Raw genomic sequence first — 19,803 nt, forward strand, 5'->3', positions numbered from 1 at the left:
TGATGGCTACTTTTAATAAGGTACATATTTATGATAGTAATGTTATGAGGGCTTCCTTATAAGAATTAAAAAACTTTAACATCATGGCATTTAAAGCTGAGAGGTGCCTTAGAGATCACTTAGCCCAGCCTTTTTCTTTTACACAAGAGGACTCTGAAGCCCAGAAAAGTTAAATGTGGCCGGCTTTCATTTCCCTCCTTCCAAAGGAGGCTCAAGAAAAAAAACGAAAAAAAAAATTCTCTATTATATGAAAAATAAAAATAGGCATGAGGTGAATGGTAACTGACATTCAGTCTCAAGGTCAGGGTCATGTTTAGGGCTGGTGTAGATTGTGGAGAATTTGTATAAAGGCCAAACTCTTCGGGTCTGGTAGATATCTTCCAGGTGGAACTGCAGAGCTACGAGGTAAGATGTTTCAGGTTTTTAGTAGCAGCAGAAAACCCATATTATGATGTGACATTTCCTCAGTTTCCACTGTTGCCTTAAAACTTCATTGAAACCCAGTGGGAGTCAATGAAAAGACCTTTGCAGGCCACATTTGGCTAACTAAATTGCGGCCTCTGTTTTAAAAGAGCAAAATGTTCCTTTAGTGTGTATATTAAAATCCAAGCAGGTGGGGAGTGACAGCATGCTTGTATCCACAAGACAATGGGCTGGACATCAAGTGTTGTCTGGGGGGGTGTGACAATGTATTCACCTCTCATGGGTCACCCTCTGCGAGTTCATTTATTTCCCCTCCTATCTCACATTAATTTTGTCAGTTAGGAAAATGAAACTCAGAGGGGTAAAAGACTTCATCAAGGTCACTACTATTAGCAAAACTAAGGCTACATGGGGGATTTGATCCCAGACCCTGTCACTTCTTATTTAGGGCACTTTTCGTTATGCCATACCGTGTCTTACACCATTTAATGCCCAGGCAGAGCGATGTCATGTACATAAATATGGGTCTGTGAAAATGTTTGGACTATATATGCCCTGACACAGGGATCATAAACTACCCTAATTTAGAGAAAATGTGTCAATAATAGCTTCATTTGAGGGAAAACATGAAACATGAACTAAAGATATACTAAAGGTATAAATTCAAAATGTTAAAAACTGTAGTATTATTTGGCAGATTTTAAAAAAACCCTCCAATGTTTTTGCCTTCTAAAAGTTCTATTTAATTTACTAAGTAATCTAACCAACAGTATTTTCAAGTATCTATAGAGAAATGTTTAGCAAATACTTGCTCTATTTTGGTAATTTTAAAATCTTGCATTTAATGTCAATAACCACTTTATAATTATTTTGCTTAGTAAAGCTTTTGAGGTTACTAACAGTGGTGGAGCATCTTTTTTTGGAGGGGTAGTGGAACACCTATTAAATGATTTTTTCTGTTAGTATATATGTGTGATAATTTAACAATACTCTCTTGATGGTTCTCCTTTCCAAAAAAACTTGATAAAGTCTAGAGAACAATTTGCGGTCATGGAACAGGGAGAAAATAATTTGTTCATCAAATCAATGATGCAGCTCTGTCAAAAATTATTTAACTAACAGTCACAGAGAGAAACTTAGTTTATAAAATATTGGTCAGATTTTAAAATAATTTATGTGCCATTTAGAATACTGAATGAAATACAAGTACTCAATGTTTACAATTTGTTTCACAAATGAATAATGAATTAAAGAGAAAGGAGAACATTGATTTATAAGACATAATTGCTATTTGGCAGAACAATAATGACAGTTTGACTTAATCCATGACTAGGATCATCATTAAGGGAAAGATGTTCCAAGAGCGTTTTTTCAGGTTAAGCACTGGATAGCATAAATAAGACTCATTTTAAGGAGGATTTCTCAGGATGCAGAATTTGAACAAACCGCGTTTCTTTATATCAGAAATTTATAATTTCTAATTAATGAACCAAGGTGTTTGAAATATAACATATAAAGAAGACATACGGTGTTCTTAAGCAAGGTCATATATGTAAGTTTCTTATAGTACAAAATATGAAGATAAGTATATTTAAAAATGGATCTTGTTAGCATTGATCCAATTAATAGCACTAATGGATCAGAAGAGATGCCTCAAAAGCTTTTAAAGCCCATTCAGCTGCTGTGCAGACATTTCTGCTGCTGATACTGCTATTTCTGATATGATAACTTTTTACCAGTTTGTTACTATTTTCCACAGCCCATCAATCACCTACCATCCATGTATGCTTTAGGGCAAAACATATTAAGGTCATCCTCAGAATGAAAACGAGGCTTTTATGTTGTAACATCTGATCATCAATTTTTAAATTTCTTTTCTTAAAATGTGAAAGCACAAACCCTGGAGTTTTTTGTTGTTTTTGTTTGAAGGGTTTTTTCTGGTTTTTTGGGGGGGGCGGGCAGAGAGAGGGATGTGAAAAGGAGGTACAAATACTAGAAGAAATAATTTCACAGGAAAAAAAAATTTTTGATGGAAATTGACAAGGCAACCAAAAGGGCGACAGAGAGGAAGAATTTCACAGGCACAGAGAAAAGTGGTGACTGGCTTACTACATGAACCTATTAGCTATATGTTCCCTTACACCTTTGTTTGTACTAGAAAGAAAGCTTATTTTTCTGAGATGCTGAAATTCTAAATTTGTTTCCTTGGGAAAAAGTAGATATATGAACACATATCAGTAGTTTCTTTGGTTTTCTTACATAACATCACCTTTTAATGATATATTTATTTTAGTCTCTGTCCAATGCTAGAGGCCAGGGCTCAGAAGAGCTACCACACTGTAAGTAAAGGCTTCTTACAATATTTCAAAAATCTGCAATTAGCAATCTTTATCAAAATGGTAAACGTGCCTACCCTAGGACCTTGTACTTGCATTTCCAGGTGTCTAATATTTGGAGGTAGCAACAAAAATGTGAAGAGATGTGCACTCAGTACTGCTTACTGCAGTATTATTTGCAAGGGTAAAACATGGGAAATAGCCTCCATTAATAAGGAATGCATCAATACATTTGTGTCATCTGTAGAAGAGAATAACATCAATACCACTGGCTGCTAAGAAGGAGATAAAACCTAATACACTAACTTGGGAAAAGGTCTATGTTTATATAGTTAAATGTTAAAACAGGAAATTTCATGTATATGCACCCGTCTGTCTGTCTATATACCTGCTTTATATTTTTTATCAATACATATGAAAAAGTCTGGAAGGATATGCATGGGGCTGTGTGTGTGTATATATATATATATATATAATACATATATATATAATATATATATATATATATACTATATATTTATATAGCTATTCCAGAAGGGCAAATTTGGAGTAATTATAGGAAATCTTTTACTTATATTTTAAATATGCCCCTGCCCCAAAAAGAAGAAACATAAGAAGGGGGGATAAAGAGTAATTTTTCTTTTTAAAAGTGCTTTCTTTTACTTTTCCAATTTATGAAAATTTTCAAACATACAAAGTATTTACTATAATGAACACCTGTGTAGCCACAACGTATGTACAACAATTATTAACAAGCTTATTTTCTATTTTAAACAATTCCCTCAATAAACGTGTTGTTTTCATAATTAACAACAAGAATTATTTGAGGAATGGGTTATAAGAAGACTTGGAAAAAAAAATTTTTTTTTTACACACAAAAAGAACTTTCCTCCCAACCTAGGCTAATGGACACAGTTCACTTTTGTTTAACATGTAACTCACCTGTCAACTCATCTGAGTGCATACCCAGCTACTGCTGTCCACAAAGATGTATGAGCATTAATAGAGGTTTACTTTAAAACCATGTTTTAATAAGTGAGTATTTTCCCTTCCTTTGAAGAGCTTAAAAACTTGTAAAACTTGATTAGCAGTTAAGTCTAGCAAATTCTTCTACAACATATCCTCTCTCCTTTTCTCATTTTATTCCGTTTTCCATTTGAGGTGATAAGTCTAACCTCAGCTAAATGATACCTCCTTATACACTTAGGACTCAATTTTGTAGGTCATGGGTGATACAAGCAATGGTATTTGAATTTCATGTTTCATATTAGTTCTTACTGACCCAGTATACCAATAAATGATGATCAATTATTGCCAACTATATATTTTTTAATAGATTGGGTAGATTAGGTTCTAAGTACAACTGAGTTGAATATTGCCAACTCTAACAGACAGTATTCTTATTAATAAACATATTCATGGGAAACACCTACAAGCCAAGGTACCACCTGCTTTCAGGAAGATGTTAGTTTTCCTCACCCTGTTCAGATGCTTGAATACAATATTTCACTAATGCAGTGACTAGATTGTCATCCAAAATTTGGAAAGTGTCCCACAGCCTTGCAAAGATGGCTCTACTGAAAAAAAAAAAAAACAAGTTTCTCTGCCTTTATTTTGTGCCTTATGGGAGAGACAGTGGACAGGTATGTCTGTGGTACTGCAGTGAAGGATATATTTCTTTGAAGTATTTAAATTTTCAGAATACTGTATTTATGTGAAATCTGGAATGCATTTTTAATACCTTTGGAGTATGGGTAGAATTGAGGGGAAAACGTCTGTCTCCTTATATTCTAGGCGCTTCAACAAGAATAAATACTTAAAAAGTAAATAGTTTTTTCATTCTCTAGAAATTTTTTTAAAGGAAAGTAGAATTTATAGACTTAGTGAACTAAGTGATGTGCTTCCTTTACTTTCTGAAATACCTACTGAATTTCAGATGGAAATCTTTGTTTAATATTTTATCTTCCTCCACAGATCCATTGGAAGTGGAAATGAACTTGCTTTCATGAACAAGTTCAGGTGCTAAGGGTTGTTATATGAATCACAGGTTTTTTATTTCGTTAAAAGTCATTTGTTTGGAGTGAAAATGTGGGTGGTTAATTCCCTACTTATGCGTACCATTAATAAGAATTGTCAGACTTTATGTTTGCGGATAAACAATTTTAATTCCAAAGGTATGATGTATATAAAAGCACATTTCAGATAGTGAAAGGGTTTAAAATCCAAAAATTAAGGAGTGTAATATCATTTGCTGTGCCAACACCTACTAAAGGAGTCATTTTATTGCATCATCCAGGAAAGCCCTTATTTGTGAACAAGAGGAGAGGAAAAAGTGCAAAAATGTTATTTGATCAACAACCCTACCTATTATCCTATTGGCAAGTAATTAAGACGATTTGCAGCCATTGCTTAGAATCTGTACTGGCTGGAGCAAATGGTCACACTTTTTTGAATTTCACATTAATAGCTGAGTCTATATTCTTTGTCAACTGGTGAAATTTCCAGAACAGCAGGCCACATCATCAAATTTGGGAGGCAAATAGACTGTTTCAACAAATCAAGCTCAAGTAGATTGCTTACCAGAGCTAAAAGGCACAACATAGTGCTTCTTCAGTGAGCAGATGAGCTAGGACCTTAGGACAATTTCTCCTGTTCTATTCTCTTCCACTATTAAATCTCCTTTCTCCCTCTTTATTCATTTTGCCCACTTTATTCCATTACCCATTTGATGTAATAAGTCTAACTTTAGTTAAATGATACCTTCTATAAACTTAGGCCTGCATATCAATTTTGTAAAGCTATTGATGAGATAAGCAATGTCCTTTCAACTGCAACATTTATTCTCCTTTCCATGCACTTCTGTGAAATTTAACAGACTCTCTCCATAAATGGATCTAATATTCCCACATACACTGGGAAAATTAGATTCTTTCCAAACTTTTTTTTTTTTAATTTGACCATATTTGCAAAACTGCCCATAAAAGTGAGAAGTACTTATAGATGGAGGTCTCTTGGTTGAAGTCATTTCTATTCCCTTCCTTGTTTGTAGTTGCCTGCGCTCTGCTAATAATCCTTTCTACACAGTTCCCATCCATGCTTCCTATTTATGCCTGGAAACCTACTCTGCTGGTGCTAGAATAGATGAGGCAGAGCACTCCTACTGGTTCTTTTCTTCTGGGGCTATCTTTGACTTTCCATTCACCCTATACTACGCTTCTGTCTCTGCTAGAAAACAAAGGTTGTTTCCAATATAGATCACACTTCATACAAAAGCCAGTGGAGATAGGGGCAGGGCTGAGCAGCAAGGTACTGATTAACAAACATTCTCTCTATTTCCAAAATGCACTGCTCTTGTAAAGAAATCCTATAGCACATCATCTCTGTGGCTTTTAGGTCTTCTCTACATTGGTTTGGCCAAATTGAAAAGTACATGAATTCCTGGGTCTACTATAAAGAAGTTGCCTATAGCCTAAAGAAGTCAGTACACTACTATTTCAGAAACTGAACTGAGAAGGTTTACTATAGAAGCTCAATTCATATACAGTTGCCTTAATGGGGTAGCTAGATAGAGACTCAGCAGCGAGCATCTATGGGACTACAGCAGTCCCAGAGAACTGCATAGGTTTGTTCAATCATCATCACATGTGCATAGTCCACATTTATCAGCCTTTTAAAAAAATACATACAGGAAATTTTTGGCTAAATGAACATTTTCTTCTACCTTTATGCTGTTGGAGGTATATCTTTGCTATTAAAAAACTGATTTTTAAAAAGTCTAACCTCCTTTGAGATAAAACTTTAAAAATGACCCACATTTATGATGATGATTTGTATAGCCATTTGAAAATGCCAGACACTTCTTTCAACTGAAGTGTTACTAGTTACCATGATACGTCTACATGTAAAAGAGAAAATACGCCAAATACAATAAGTTCTATTCAATTCAAAGTAATTCACTGCAAATGTGTAGTTTAACAAATCTGTAGTGTATCCTACTGTGAGTTAGGACATCCATTCGACACATTTGCCAACAATTTGGCTAACAATAACACAACCAAATTTAAATCAGACTTCTTAGCTCAGCTCTTTACTTTCTTAATTATCCTTAGGTATTATGACAGTGCCACTCAGTTTTATGTTTTTAGATCTCTTTACCATTTATTATTTTCCATTCATTTGGTATACATAAAATTTACTTGAAAGAAAGCAAAATAGAGCTAGCCTCAATTAATAATATTATACAAAATGCCCCTCAGCAGGAATGACAGGTTTGCTCTGTTGAAGCACTTAATGTTCTTTAAGAAGCAAGCATATTTTTCTTATCCTCAATCATTTTATGTCTCCCCCATAAGAAACCTAAATTGGCCAGTTACATGCTGTATAGGTGATATTTGAAAAGAAACTAATTTTTGCCTCACTGTGTTTCTCTTCCTCTTCCCTCCCCCCCCTTCTTCAGTGAAACATAGACGCAAATTAATAGGGAAATACAAAATAAATCTCTTCTTTCCCAATGGAATGAATAATGCAACATCCATCCATTCATTCATTCACTTTATGAGAAACTGAATTCTTGCCAGATAGGTGTCATTAAAAATAATAAACTGTGTTAAACCCCCCAAATGGTAGATATTCTTGCAAGACTATAGTTTTTCCAAAACTTGAAGATGAATTACACGTTTTCTCTTGTCTACTCCACCTCAGATTTGCAAAAAGAACTTTTTTTTCCTTTCGAGACTTATGTATGGTGAATCTCAATAATATTACAATTAAAAAGCAGGATAAACAAAATTGTTCTAAATAAAGTGATGTATTTATCTCTCAAAGCAATATCAGTTGGCCAAAATAACTCAGTAAATACTCTATTATGGACAGGATGAGTCCTGCCTCTTACCTGGTGTTTGAAAATTAAGGCGCCTCAGTTCTACTGGGTCTGTTGGATGGTGTGAAGGGACCTCCTTACTGTTGGGTATGCTGCTCTTTCTAGAGTCAGACTCTGCTCTCTTCCTATGGGGAGAAAACAAAAATGTAAGAATAAAATAAAAAAAAAACAATAGAAACATTTAAAAAGCAGACAGTCATGCAGCTCCCTCTCCCTCCCAACTTTCTGTTTTAAACCATTTGACAGGCCAGCTTTGTGACCTTGTTCAGGATGCTTTTCCTCTCTTGGCCTAGACTGTTTCCCCAAGTGTAAAATTTTTATTTAAGTGAATGATCTCAAAGTCTGCTCTAGAATTAAATTCTTCATTGCTTCTGCCTTTAGGCTTTAAGGGGGTGTTGGAGAGAGAAGCTTGAGTCCTTGGTCAGCAAATCTCCTTTATCCACTGGCTCAATTTGTAAGGAACAGGACAAAGTACTCCTAGCAACCAATACTAACAGAGTACCAATAGCCATGAATGTGGTCACCATAGAGAAAGCCTCTGAAACTACTCTTCAAACTGAAGAGCTGAATCCTTGCCCCTTTCCTCCTCTTTCCAAGATTATATGACTCATGGCGACAAAGAGGACCTGCATTGGATTTTCCCATAAGGCAGACCAACACAGTGTGTTCTAAGATCCCAAGTTAGCCTAACACCTGGAAGGAGAATTAGCATGACTCAAGACCAACATCCCCTTTCTCTCTCAAATTAAAAAAAGTGTTGGCTGTTTATGGTGTTAAGCTGTGATTAATATTTCATTAATGAAAGTCAATCACAGAAAGATCAGAGAAAAAGTAATTTCACCTACTGTGTCTCACTCTTTCAATGATTATTCATGGCAAAGGAACCGTTAATAGTGCCTTGTTATAAGTAATTCTTCACACAATTCATTTCATCTTTGTTTTAATTACTATCTACTAGTTTTATTAAATACCTTTGTTTAGGGTGTGATAATGTAATATTAACGAATGTCTATGCAAGAAAGGTCAGGGGTTTTTTCCATAAGATTTCTTATTCATTTTTTTCAAACCCCCCAAACACAGAGTGCTACCTATTTTCTTTAAGGTTAAATTAGATTAACAACCGAAGAAATGGAGGCGTTTTCAAGCAGTGCTTTATTCCGTATTTGTTTTTCAAATACTGATTCCAACAATCTCCGGGCTGCAGTCATAATCCCAGCATCTCACCCCTGTTCAGAACAAAGACATTCTTCTTTGGGGAGAGGGGCACAGCAGTGTTGAGGAACACTCCCTTCTCTTTCTGATATGACTGTAGCACAGTTCATTAGCGTTGCTGTGGCAATGGGATCTCATTCAGGGCCACCCAGGTCGTTCCATGGTTAGCCAGAGGGCTCCTGTTAAATAGCCTTTCTTTCCATCTCTGCTCATCTGTATAAAATAAAACTAACCAGGGGATGAAGGGAAGATTGATGCAAAGGGAAAGCACGCTTGATTTGCTCAAGAGCAATGCCTTTGGCAAAACCGTGTTGATGGAATGAATTTTCCTAGGTGAGTCCTGTTAGACAACTTCCCCTCTCAGAACCTTGGATTAACCTGTCTCAGGATTTCCTGTTTCTACCTAAAGGTGTCAGGTATAGCCTGAGGACAGACTGTACTGCCAAGCTACACTACCAATCAGAGGGGAGCAGTGAATCTGAGGCGTGCCAAAGGTACCGGCTGTTCCAGTTGTATGGAGTGGAAAATGAGAAGGGAAGGAAAATAAGAGCTGAGGGCTGGCAAGAAAGATGTGAGAAGAAAGAGAAAGAGTGGCTCCAAAGACCATGTGAAAGAAGGACATGTGACCAGTTTCAGAGTAGAAATGTCCTTGTGTTTAGGTTGTGGGTATTTCCCTCACAGAGATTTATTTTACCACCAAAGACACAGAATCTAAACAGGCTAATGAAATGTCACAACTGCTAGTCAGTCAGTTCCATGTATGACAAACACATGCTTGGTCTTCTCACTTCAGGGAACCCCAAGGGCCCTTCTTAGGTTTGTTTGTTTGTTTGTTTTCCCCCCCACGAGTTGGCACAGATACATTTCTTTACTGATGTGCCAGACCTAATGATTCAAACCTGGATTTTTATCCCTTCTCAAAGTGTCTCCACTGTCATTCTTGCAGGATTATGGAACCAGGTGTAGAAATTTCTGGGCAAGGAAACTAGGTCACTCCTGCAGGTACTGTGGGACATACTCCTTATCTTCTTTTTCACTGAGGACAGGCTGAGTGATGCTGAGACAAAGGGTCAGAAAAGAATACTCTAAAGAAATTTAGTCTGTTTCTCTGTTGCCAGGAAAGGTGAATATCACATATTGTTGCCTAGATGAATCTCAAAACCCAGAGCTGGGGACTAAAATTGCAATTTATACTTTTGATGAAGTGGGGTGGGGTGTGGGGTACCCTGGCATTTAATAACTAACTTCTTCCTCACTTTATCTGTTCAAATAAATGACCTCCAAGATCTCAGATTTCAAAAATCCTAGCCATCTCAGAAAATCAGCTGTTAAAATTTTGTTTTGCTTAGTTTAGTTCTGGTGATCACAACATGGGTAATTATGGCTGCCCACACTTTTGACACATTATTTTTAAACATAAATGTGCTAAAATGGTTGTTTTCCAACAGAAAGGATTTCTAAGAAACATTTGCAGGATGAAGAGTTTGGTCATCATTGGTAATAATGGTAAAGAGCTTCAAAAATAGAATTTACTGCCATACAGTATTAAATGGCATATGATGGTTTAAATCAGGCCCAACATGAATGGATGTAGTCACACATTTTCCCTAAGTTTTCAGAGGTCTCATTATTCTCATTTTCAATTAGAAAAAAGCAAAGAATAGTGATTCCAAAATGATCTGAGTTTTGCCTTAGTATTTTATTTTTTTCTATTAAGATTATAAAGTCCTACTGTAAGTTTACTTCCTGCAGAGAGAAATATCTACCATGTATTGGAGTTATATGGGTGAAAAGGAAATGCAAGGTCACATGACATTTCAGATATTATGGGAACTGCTAGAAGCATAAAAATGTGTGGTGGTTTGGTATGTGGATCACGTATAACAAAAATGCTACTCTGTGGTCTCAGGGGCTTTTTATTTTCATTTATTCTCACCTGGCTCTCATCTAGGGATAAAGTGGGAGGGAATCTACTTACAGAACAAAGATATTCAGACATATGGGCCAAGGCTCTTGGAAGACAGATATATTTATCTGAAATCCCTGCTATTAATATCCAAAGAAGTCAGTTCACACACTGATTCTGATGCCTTTAAAAATGCAACCCACTCTGCCACTATTGCTGCATATCTTCTTGGGGAAGTCAACTATCATACTTCTCAATTTCTTCATGTATGAAAGAGAGGAAGAAAGTTAGGAGATGATGTCTAGGTTAAATGTTGTAATTTTTTAGAAATTGAAATGTTTTATTTATTTATATATTCTATAAAGAATAAAGTTATTGAAGGAAATTTCTAGTCCTTTCATGTATACATTAGATGTATGCGTTTGTAAAGTTACCCACATAGGACTTAGATCATTCCAATGCATAATACATAAATTAAAGTATCATTTAATTAAGAATATTATAAACTCATTTTTAGTGCCTTGAATATTCAATAAATGTTTAATTAGTGGTTCTGAAAAAAGAGAGAGCCAACTCTCTCATCTTAATGGAACCAGAAGGCAGTGATAATGTTATAAAATGTGGACAGTATTAAATGGAAAGGTAGATCTCTGAGTATATTAAGTGGGTTCAAAGTGTTTTGTGTTTCAACTAAAAAAAACAAAACAAAAAACAAACCTACTTGCATGTGTTTTTAGCTGGATAAATGACAACTAGTTATATATATATATATATATATATATATATATATAAATATAAAAAGACAACGGATAGAAGTACTAAGTTTTCTATCAATGAAAGTAGCTTGCTGACCAGTGTTAAGTGATTTTAGGGAAAATAATATAGCTGTGGTTCTCAAACTTCAGCATGCATTCAAATCAGCTGGGAGGGCTTCCTAAACTGCAGACTGCTACACCCACACCCAGATTTTCTGATTCATTAACTCTGGGGTAAGGAGTCCAAGAATTTCTATTTCTCTCAAGTTCCCAGGTGACGCTGATGCTTCTGCTGTTGGTCCAGGGAACGAGCATTGGGAATTACTGGGATACAGCATTGGGAGGAAGGCAACTGAGATGAGCACTGAGACCCTTTTCTTAGTTTAAGTTTTATCAGAAATTTGTATCTATCGATATAAATATGAATATATAGATAGATACACATATATAGATATATAGATGTAAGTTAGAAAGGTAGGTTAGATTGGACCAGTTATTCAATAATCACACAGATAGCTAGTCTACCATTATGTATTATTATTATTATTATTATTACCACTACTACTATTGCTGCTGCTGCTATTGTTAGTTGATTCTGGAAAACACAGAAAATAATTTGGAATTATATGAGTTTTCACAAAGGCATGGCCACCAATATTTGCAGGATATGAAAATCCCCGTGGTGTTCCTGTATCAGGAGGTGACCTCAGATCAAACTTAGAAATTGGTCTTGAGTAAAAACAAACAAAACAAAACAAACGTCTTATGGGACACCTCACATTTCTGTTCTGTAGACACATTAACACATACAAATGCTCATTAAAACAAAATTCAGACTGGTTTCATTACCTTCTAAATTTGGAAGATTTGTTATTTCTTTTTATATAAACAAACTATTTTATTTCCCCCAGAATCATTTTAATACCAATCATTTTAATATTTTATAAATCTAGGCTTTGTCCATCTTCCACTTGCCATGTAATACCTTTTATATCCAACCTCCACCCTCACCCCCTCAATACTTCCAAAGGCTACTGGTACCTATTACTGAACATTAAAGGGATTTGTTCTCTATTCCTCACCTGTCAGGTTTACTGCTCCATTTTAATGCAGCAAAAAAGAAAAAGAAAGGCTAAATGTTAGTTGGCCAGTGGTAACAAGAGTAACTATGACAACCAAGATTTAAGAAACACTGCTCACAAGCAGGGATACATTAACTGACACACGTTAGGAAATGATAGTGTATCAAAACTTTAAAGGCCTGTAATTATGAATTAAACGGAGGACATGAGGGTACATAACTAACTAAAGCATTTTTTGTGCATATGTTAATGTCACATTCACTCTTATCTATCAACCTACATAATATTGCCACAATTATTTCCCAGAAAGTGTTTGATGGTAGAGATATAATATGCTTTTTACAATACATGCCATGAGGAAACTACTAATGTACTTAATGGGAATATGACATAATTCCATATAAGAAATTTGTTCATCTAAAACTAAATCTTCAGTTAAGAGGTATGTTATTCATTTAACGATATAAAATATCTGCAAATTGTGTTGAACTGCACAAAAATGTGCACAATGGTATAATACACTAGGAGGTAATAAAGTGGCAAAAATGATTTCTTCAAACTCCTTTTGACAAGTAAGGTTATCATAAATCTTTTTTCCAGTAAAAGATCAAATACATTTTCAGTTTTGGAAAAAGTAATACTCATCATTATAAATCTACAGAGCATGACCCATCTATATTGCTGGGCTAATCCTGGAAGCCTTTTATTACCAGCCATTGACATGACAGATATTTTCCTAGTCAAAGAAGTGCTGCTGTCTGTGAACACATCTAGCTTGTGCTCATGTGATAATATGTGGACTGTCTAGATAACTATGTTCCTAATGCAGAGAGTCTAACTTTCACCTGAAAAAAATTAATCTAAATAATCCCCATGGTGAGGTGAATTGCAAAGTATTTGGTGAGTTCTCAAATCCCAAATAGGGATACTAAGTCTGCCTTAATGCCAATGAAATATATACTCGAGTCACTAAAGAATCTGGCTTTAAGATAATCCGGTCTATCTCCTTTCAAAAATACAAAACCCACATTTAAATTGTACAAACACACACATACAAAGAGAATAACAAAAGTGATATTAAACACACTGGTTTGTATTCTTAATTTTAAAATGATTTATCTAGTGCCCCAGGTTTTAAAAATCATACATATATGTTTCTAACTTTCTCATCTTTTTTTTTTTTTTTTTTTTTTTTAAGTAGGTTTCACGACCAGCATGGAGAACAACACGGGGCTTGAACTCATGACCGTGAGAATGAAACTTGAGCTGAGATTAAGTTGGACGCTTAACTGACAGAGCCACGTAGGCACCACTAGCTTGCTCATTTTTAATTAAAGAGATCTTTAGTGAGTCAGTTGTAGGAGAATCTATTTCTTTGGATGGAAGAGAACTACTTAGTGAATTATTAGTTTTGTATATTAAAAGATTGAGTATTCTGATGAACAAATTCATAGTGTGTGATTCACTCCTTCCACAGAAATGTCTGACACACCACACACATGGGTATATATTTGGTGCAAGTATCTGAGTTTGAAGGCTTTGGGAACTTATACATTTAAATTATAGGCTGAGAGTTTTATTACAGCTCTTACCAGTCAACATGAAGGTGATATTGTATGATGGAGTAAACAAGTGGAGGGGATAGACTTTGGTGTTTGTTAATGCTATTCGATTGGTATAAATTTGATTACTCAATATTCCTCTGTGCCATGCAGTCTCCTAAGCATAAGGGATAACAGTGAGGAAATGACAGAGTTCTTGACATACAGTTTAGTGGGGCCAAGAAAGACAAGGATATGAGCAAGTCCAGTAATGTGTGGTTCTGTGACACTGATAACCAGAAAGTGCTTTGAAGAGTATAGACAAGGGACCACCCCTAGGGCAGCCTGAACTGGTAGAGAGAACAGGGCAAGAGGGAGGCACCCAGAAAGGCTTTTTATTTAGTAGGGGGCATCTTAGATTACTTCTAAGGGATGTTTTACAGTTAGCCAGGTCAAGAAGAGAGGCCGGCGAGTCAGAGGAAAGGTGTTTCAGGTATATGGAAGGGTCTATTCAAAGGCCAGAAGGCAGAATCAATCAGCATTGTCCAGTGTGGTTGGGCACATCAGCGTACTTCTCTGTAGCATCTCAAAACATCCCGATCTATATTTCTTTCTTTGATGACATCTTGAAAATATATGTAAAGTTGATACAAAAAGAGAAGACTAATGAGTCACAGTCCACAGAGAGTGGCTAATGTTGGAACTGGGGGAAAAGCCTAAAAATCTGAAGTCTGTGTTTTAGTCCCATCTACCCCATGGCTTTCACATATGAACATCTGCAGGTGGGGATGGGAATTATTTACTCTGTCCACAATGCCTATTTAAGTTAAACTATTACTATGTAAGGATGTTAATTTTGTTTAGATAGTGTCTTAGATCCTTCCCACCTCCTAATCCATATTTTCTTTTCTTCCATAGTACATAATAAATACTTTTCATCCATCTTGAAATGTTTTTCCATATAGTCAGGCTTACATTTTATTTTCAAATATCTTCTATATAAATAATTCCTGGACCATTCTAGAACTAATGACTAAAAAGCCTTACACATGGACAAGTGTACAGGGTAGATGGAAATCTAAGTGTTCATTTGCTTTATGGATTTTTTTCTTTTCTTTTTTTGTAGGGTGGATGGATGAAAAACAACCTGGAATCATATTTAAAAAACAAATGCACACTGGAGGCAGAAACGTTATAGCAATAATTCTATTACTTGGGTTTTTATGTTGTCAGATTACAGAACATTATTATTAAAAAGATTCAGACATCTAGTCTACCCACTTACTTTATAAACAAGGAAACTGAGGCCCAGAGTGTTAGCATGTCTTTCTACCCCAATTAGCTACCTAGTCACAGAGTTAGGAATCAGGTTCCCTGATTCTGGTTTTCTGATTACTATTTTTTCTAATCCTTGCTACCATTTAATCACTGTAATTTATATTTTGAAAGCTTGTATATATCACATATAGAGAATAAAATTTAAAAAAATCATAGGACAAGAGAATTCATCACACTAAAGACCTACCAAATATATTTTAATTTTCTTATGGTTCAGCAGGTGTTTTAGGGTCCTTACAAAGCCTCAGTTTTGTTTTCTCATTGATTATCAATGTATTATAGGTTTAAAAATTACTAGATTAAAACTAGAGTCAAATAAACACAATGTCAGATAAAAGAGTGCACTAGTTCCACATCAATATACTTAATAGGAATAAGTTTCAGTCTCTTCACACAGATCTATAAAATATGCTTCTTTAAACGAAGAAAACATCCATAGCTCTAGACCTACTCCTAAGGCAAGTAGTTTTGTAAGCAGATGTGTGTGATAAGTGGGACTATCAAGATAATGTGAGTAAATAATATTTAATAATAATAATGATAATAATAATGGTGATGATGATATATTCAATTCTGAGTCATTACAGATGATCTATGTATAAACTGAAAGGCACCTAAAAAGAGGGGTGAAGTATTTATTATATAATTAACTTTGCTCAGAATCCAAGCTATAAAAGACACTATTCATTGCCTACAGAAGATTTCCTCTTGAACTGCCTCATGATAATCAAGAAGGACATTGTTGGGTCTACTTGAATTTCAAGTCAGGAATGTTCTTTACTGCTGAAGCAAGCATTTCTATTTCAGAAATGCTTCATGGGCCTTCAGATGGTTGGCTAAATATACTTAGCATTCGAGGATGTGTGCATTTCCCAACAATTGCATTAGACGATGCTTACATATGCACACACTAAAATGCAACTCTATTTTAACAGTCATAAAATCTTTAAATGTGATGCTTCTTTTTGCAGGATTACAAAAATTATATAACCAAGTTGAATTTTTCCCCAAGCACATGCACATGAGGCAAGGAAAACTTAATTATAAATGTTTAAAAATTATCAAGGTTATAATCCTATTTCTTCACATTTACATAACTCAAAAATGCCTTACACATCTCTGTTAAGTGACATGACTTAATGATAGCCAGATATAGCCAAATGAAACACAACTTAAAAAAATACAGCAAGCATTTTTTTCATTTTGAATAATCACAAAATGGCATGTGCCATGGTCTAGAAATGAAACTATCAGCAAGCACTTTCTGATCTGACTCCCTCAGTAGGATTTGGCCACCTAAATAAATATCACAGAAAACAATGATAATTCTATTTTTAGTCTTTTATTATTATTTTCTCTTCAGGTCATAAGTGTAGCACATGAAGAGCACAGGGTACCAGTTCCTGCTTGAATCCATTCGGGACTTGCTATTGTCCTGGGGCATGTGGGCACTTTGAGCTTCCTGCCCTTACTCCTGACACAAGAGAGAGGCAACTAAATGCACACTGATACAATATGGATTGGGATGGGGAGACTGAAACCATCATCTAAGAGTTTGGCTTTCAATTACTTGCTTTTTCAGCCATCTTATAGTATGGATAACAGAGTGATAGCAGTGATCAGGGAAAAAAGAATAACGATGGATACTTCTTTCCTTCTTCCTAAGTCTAAAATAGGATAGGCAATTTAATGGGCTATGGTTATGAACTCTCTTTGTCTTTTCTTTTCAACCCTCTCTTTACACTGAAATAAAATGGAATACAGCCTGATAAGAGAAAGTTTTGCAAAGGACAAGTGTCTTAAAGGATATTTTTTTAAGTTGAAAAGCAGTTATTTAGAAGAAGAAGAAGAAGGAGGAGGAGGAGGAGGAGGAGGAGGAGAAGGAGAAGGAGAAGGAGAAGGAGAAGGAGAAGGAGACTATTCCAGGAACATAAGAAGAACATGCTTAACGAAAGAATACAGGTAGAAATAATATAAACCCAGTGAAGGGAGCTAGAAAAATAGGAAAAAGAGATAATGGAAATGAGATTATCAGATTAAGCATGTCAGCAAGAATCAAAATGAAGATATTCTCATCTGATTTTGAAAAGTCAAGGTTATTAGGGGAGAGAGGGCGGGAGGCTATGTCATAGTAGAGGGAAGAGATCATCTTCACAGTAGCATTCTAAAAGATGGCATACTACAAAGAAAACATAGATTAAAGTTTCATAAAAATAAAATTTGGATTGGAAGAAAAGAAAAAGTGATATTAAGGGAGATAATTCAGAATTTAGTCATTCTAACGTGTTTAAGAGAATATATTATATATGTTAATTTTATAATTTTATATATTTTAATATTGTATATTTTTTAAGTCAGAAAGGATTTAGGGAAAGAATTACTAATGTACTTTTTCCAACTGCCTAAGACTAGGGGGAAGGAATCTAGCTTACTGTACAGGAGGCAGAAATGTAATTGAAAAAGGGTGGAAGATCAGAAAACATGGGGTAGATGTGGATTATTTGCATTCTAATTGCAGTCAAAGACACTAAATTGGATCAAAACTTGGGAGTATAAAGGCCGAGTTTGTAATTTAGTTTTTTAAAGGAAAATGGTACCTTATATCCCTTCTTGGTCACAAATAGGATTCACTATTGGAATAAAGGTTATAGAAAGAGAAAGAAAAAAAAAATTCATTCTCTTCCACATTTTCCCTTCCTTTATCTTCAAATTTTAGCTACTTTCACTGTTTTCAGAAATAGCTACAGGACAAAATCTTAGCTCATGCACTCACTAGACATATGGAATGGGCATAAATGTGCAAATTTGTAATAGTATTTCTAAAACCATGTTGAAATTGAGCAATTAATCATCTAATGCTATCAGATGCAAGCTTGGAATTATCTGCTTGTGAATTTACTCATGTCTTACAAAGTGCCACCAAAGAGCTCCTAATGCATAAAGTAGCTCATAAGACCAAAGCTAGGATCCATGAATGCTGGGCAAGAAAGTCTATACCACACTTGAATGGGATTTGAAACAGCACAATCTTTGCATTTCATTCTAATGGAAACATATTCCAATGATTATGGGGGCTACACTGAAGTATTTCATTAATAGCAACCACATAATGACCATAGAAGGATTACCAAGATTGCAATAGAAATATTGGGCAAACCTACCTTTTATAAAGAAGGATAGCTATGACAATGCAGATGATAAAGACCACTGCAAGGACAGGACCTACAACCCAGATCAAGCCTTCTTCTTCATCTGTGATTGGCTGTGGATCCAGATCCATTGATACAACGGGGTCAGAGTAGGGACTGGTTGCATACATCTTCTGAGGAAAAACAGAGTCTGTGTTACTTATAAACTAAAGGCTTTCTAGTGCGTATCTATAGCATTAGAAGAAGCCAGGACTTAGTGGATGTGATGTTAAGTATATGAAACAATGTCAGTGAAAAAGGAGGGGAGGGAAAGGGATGAGAGAAGAGGTGGAAGAAAGGGGAGGAGGGAGGAAAGAGTAAAGAGGTCTTGCAATGTAAATTTCCTTGTAGAGTGAAATATTTTCTAATAAAATCATTTTCGATAGTATAAATTACTCTGCAGACACATTTTCATCGGGATCTATATATGACATATTAAATGATCTTATGAAGTATAAAGTAAAACAGTTAACCATTTACAAAATATTCAGTGAGAATTTACGTTGTGCCAAGGTGTTATGTATTGTGTGGAAATCAACAGATATATTATAGTTCCAGCCCTAAAGACATTATCAGCCAGTTAAGGAGACCAAATTTAAAGAGTAAACATTTATAGGGAAGATGTCAGTATTTAGGGAGGGGGAAATGGAGACATATAGGTCAAAGGGTACAAACCTTCAGTTATAAGACGTTCTGAGGATCTAATGTACTGCATAGTGACTATAGTCAATAATACAGTATTATATACTTAGAACTTGCTGAGAGTAGATCTTAAGTATTTTTTAGCACGCGTACACAGACACACACACAAAGAGTTAACTATGTGAGCAGATGGAGATGCTAATTATCTTGATCTTGGTAACCATTCCACAATGTATATTGTACATTAAATCATCATGTTGTACACTTTAAATATATAATTATATAGTTTAACTTTCCCTAAATGAAGTTGGGAAAAAATACATAGTTACTTGGTGAAGGGATGGACTGACTACTATGAATTCTGTTTTTATGACATCCTCTATTGCTCTGTCTCATTTCAGGCTCTCTTAGCCCAGTACTGTCTGCCCCCCCCCCATGTAAGGTCTGAGCTTTACCTTTTCCAATAGAGACCAATCCACACCCATGGGCTGCCCCACCGCT

At 35.3% G+C, this 19,803-nt stretch overlaps 1 protein-coding gene across 38 annotated transcripts in view; it reads right to left on the reverse strand.

Annotated features, from left to right (window-relative positions):
• PTPRD (protein tyrosine phosphatase receptor type D) overlaps nucleotides 1-19,803 on the reverse strand; it is a 2,142,161-nt gene that overhangs the window by 122,578 nt on the left and 1,999,780 nt on the right. For 21 of the 38 annotated variants that reach the window (XM_034663855.1, XM_034663876.1, XM_034663861.1 and 18 more), the window contains 3 exons: nucleotides 18,634-18,794; nucleotides 12,594-12,608; nucleotides 7,651-7,763 (listed from right to left, as the gene is read on the reverse strand). In XM_034663855.1, coding sequence (XP_034519746.1) covers nucleotides 7,651-7,763; nucleotides 12,594-12,608; nucleotides 18,634-18,794 — 289 coding nt within the window. The remainder of the gene's footprint in view (nucleotides 1-7,650; nucleotides 7,764-12,593; nucleotides 12,609-18,633; nucleotides 18,795-19,803) is intronic. The other 17 variants (XM_034663872.1, XM_034663871.1, XM_034663863.1 and 14 more) reach the window with 4 other exon arrangements.

Source organism: Ailuropoda melanoleuca, chromosome 7, assembly GCF_002007445.2.
Source record: "Ailuropoda melanoleuca isolate Jingjing chromosome 7, ASM200744v2, whole genome shotgun sequence".
Classification (NCBI taxonomy): Eukaryota; Metazoa; Chordata; class Mammalia; order Carnivora; family Ursidae; genus Ailuropoda; species Ailuropoda melanoleuca.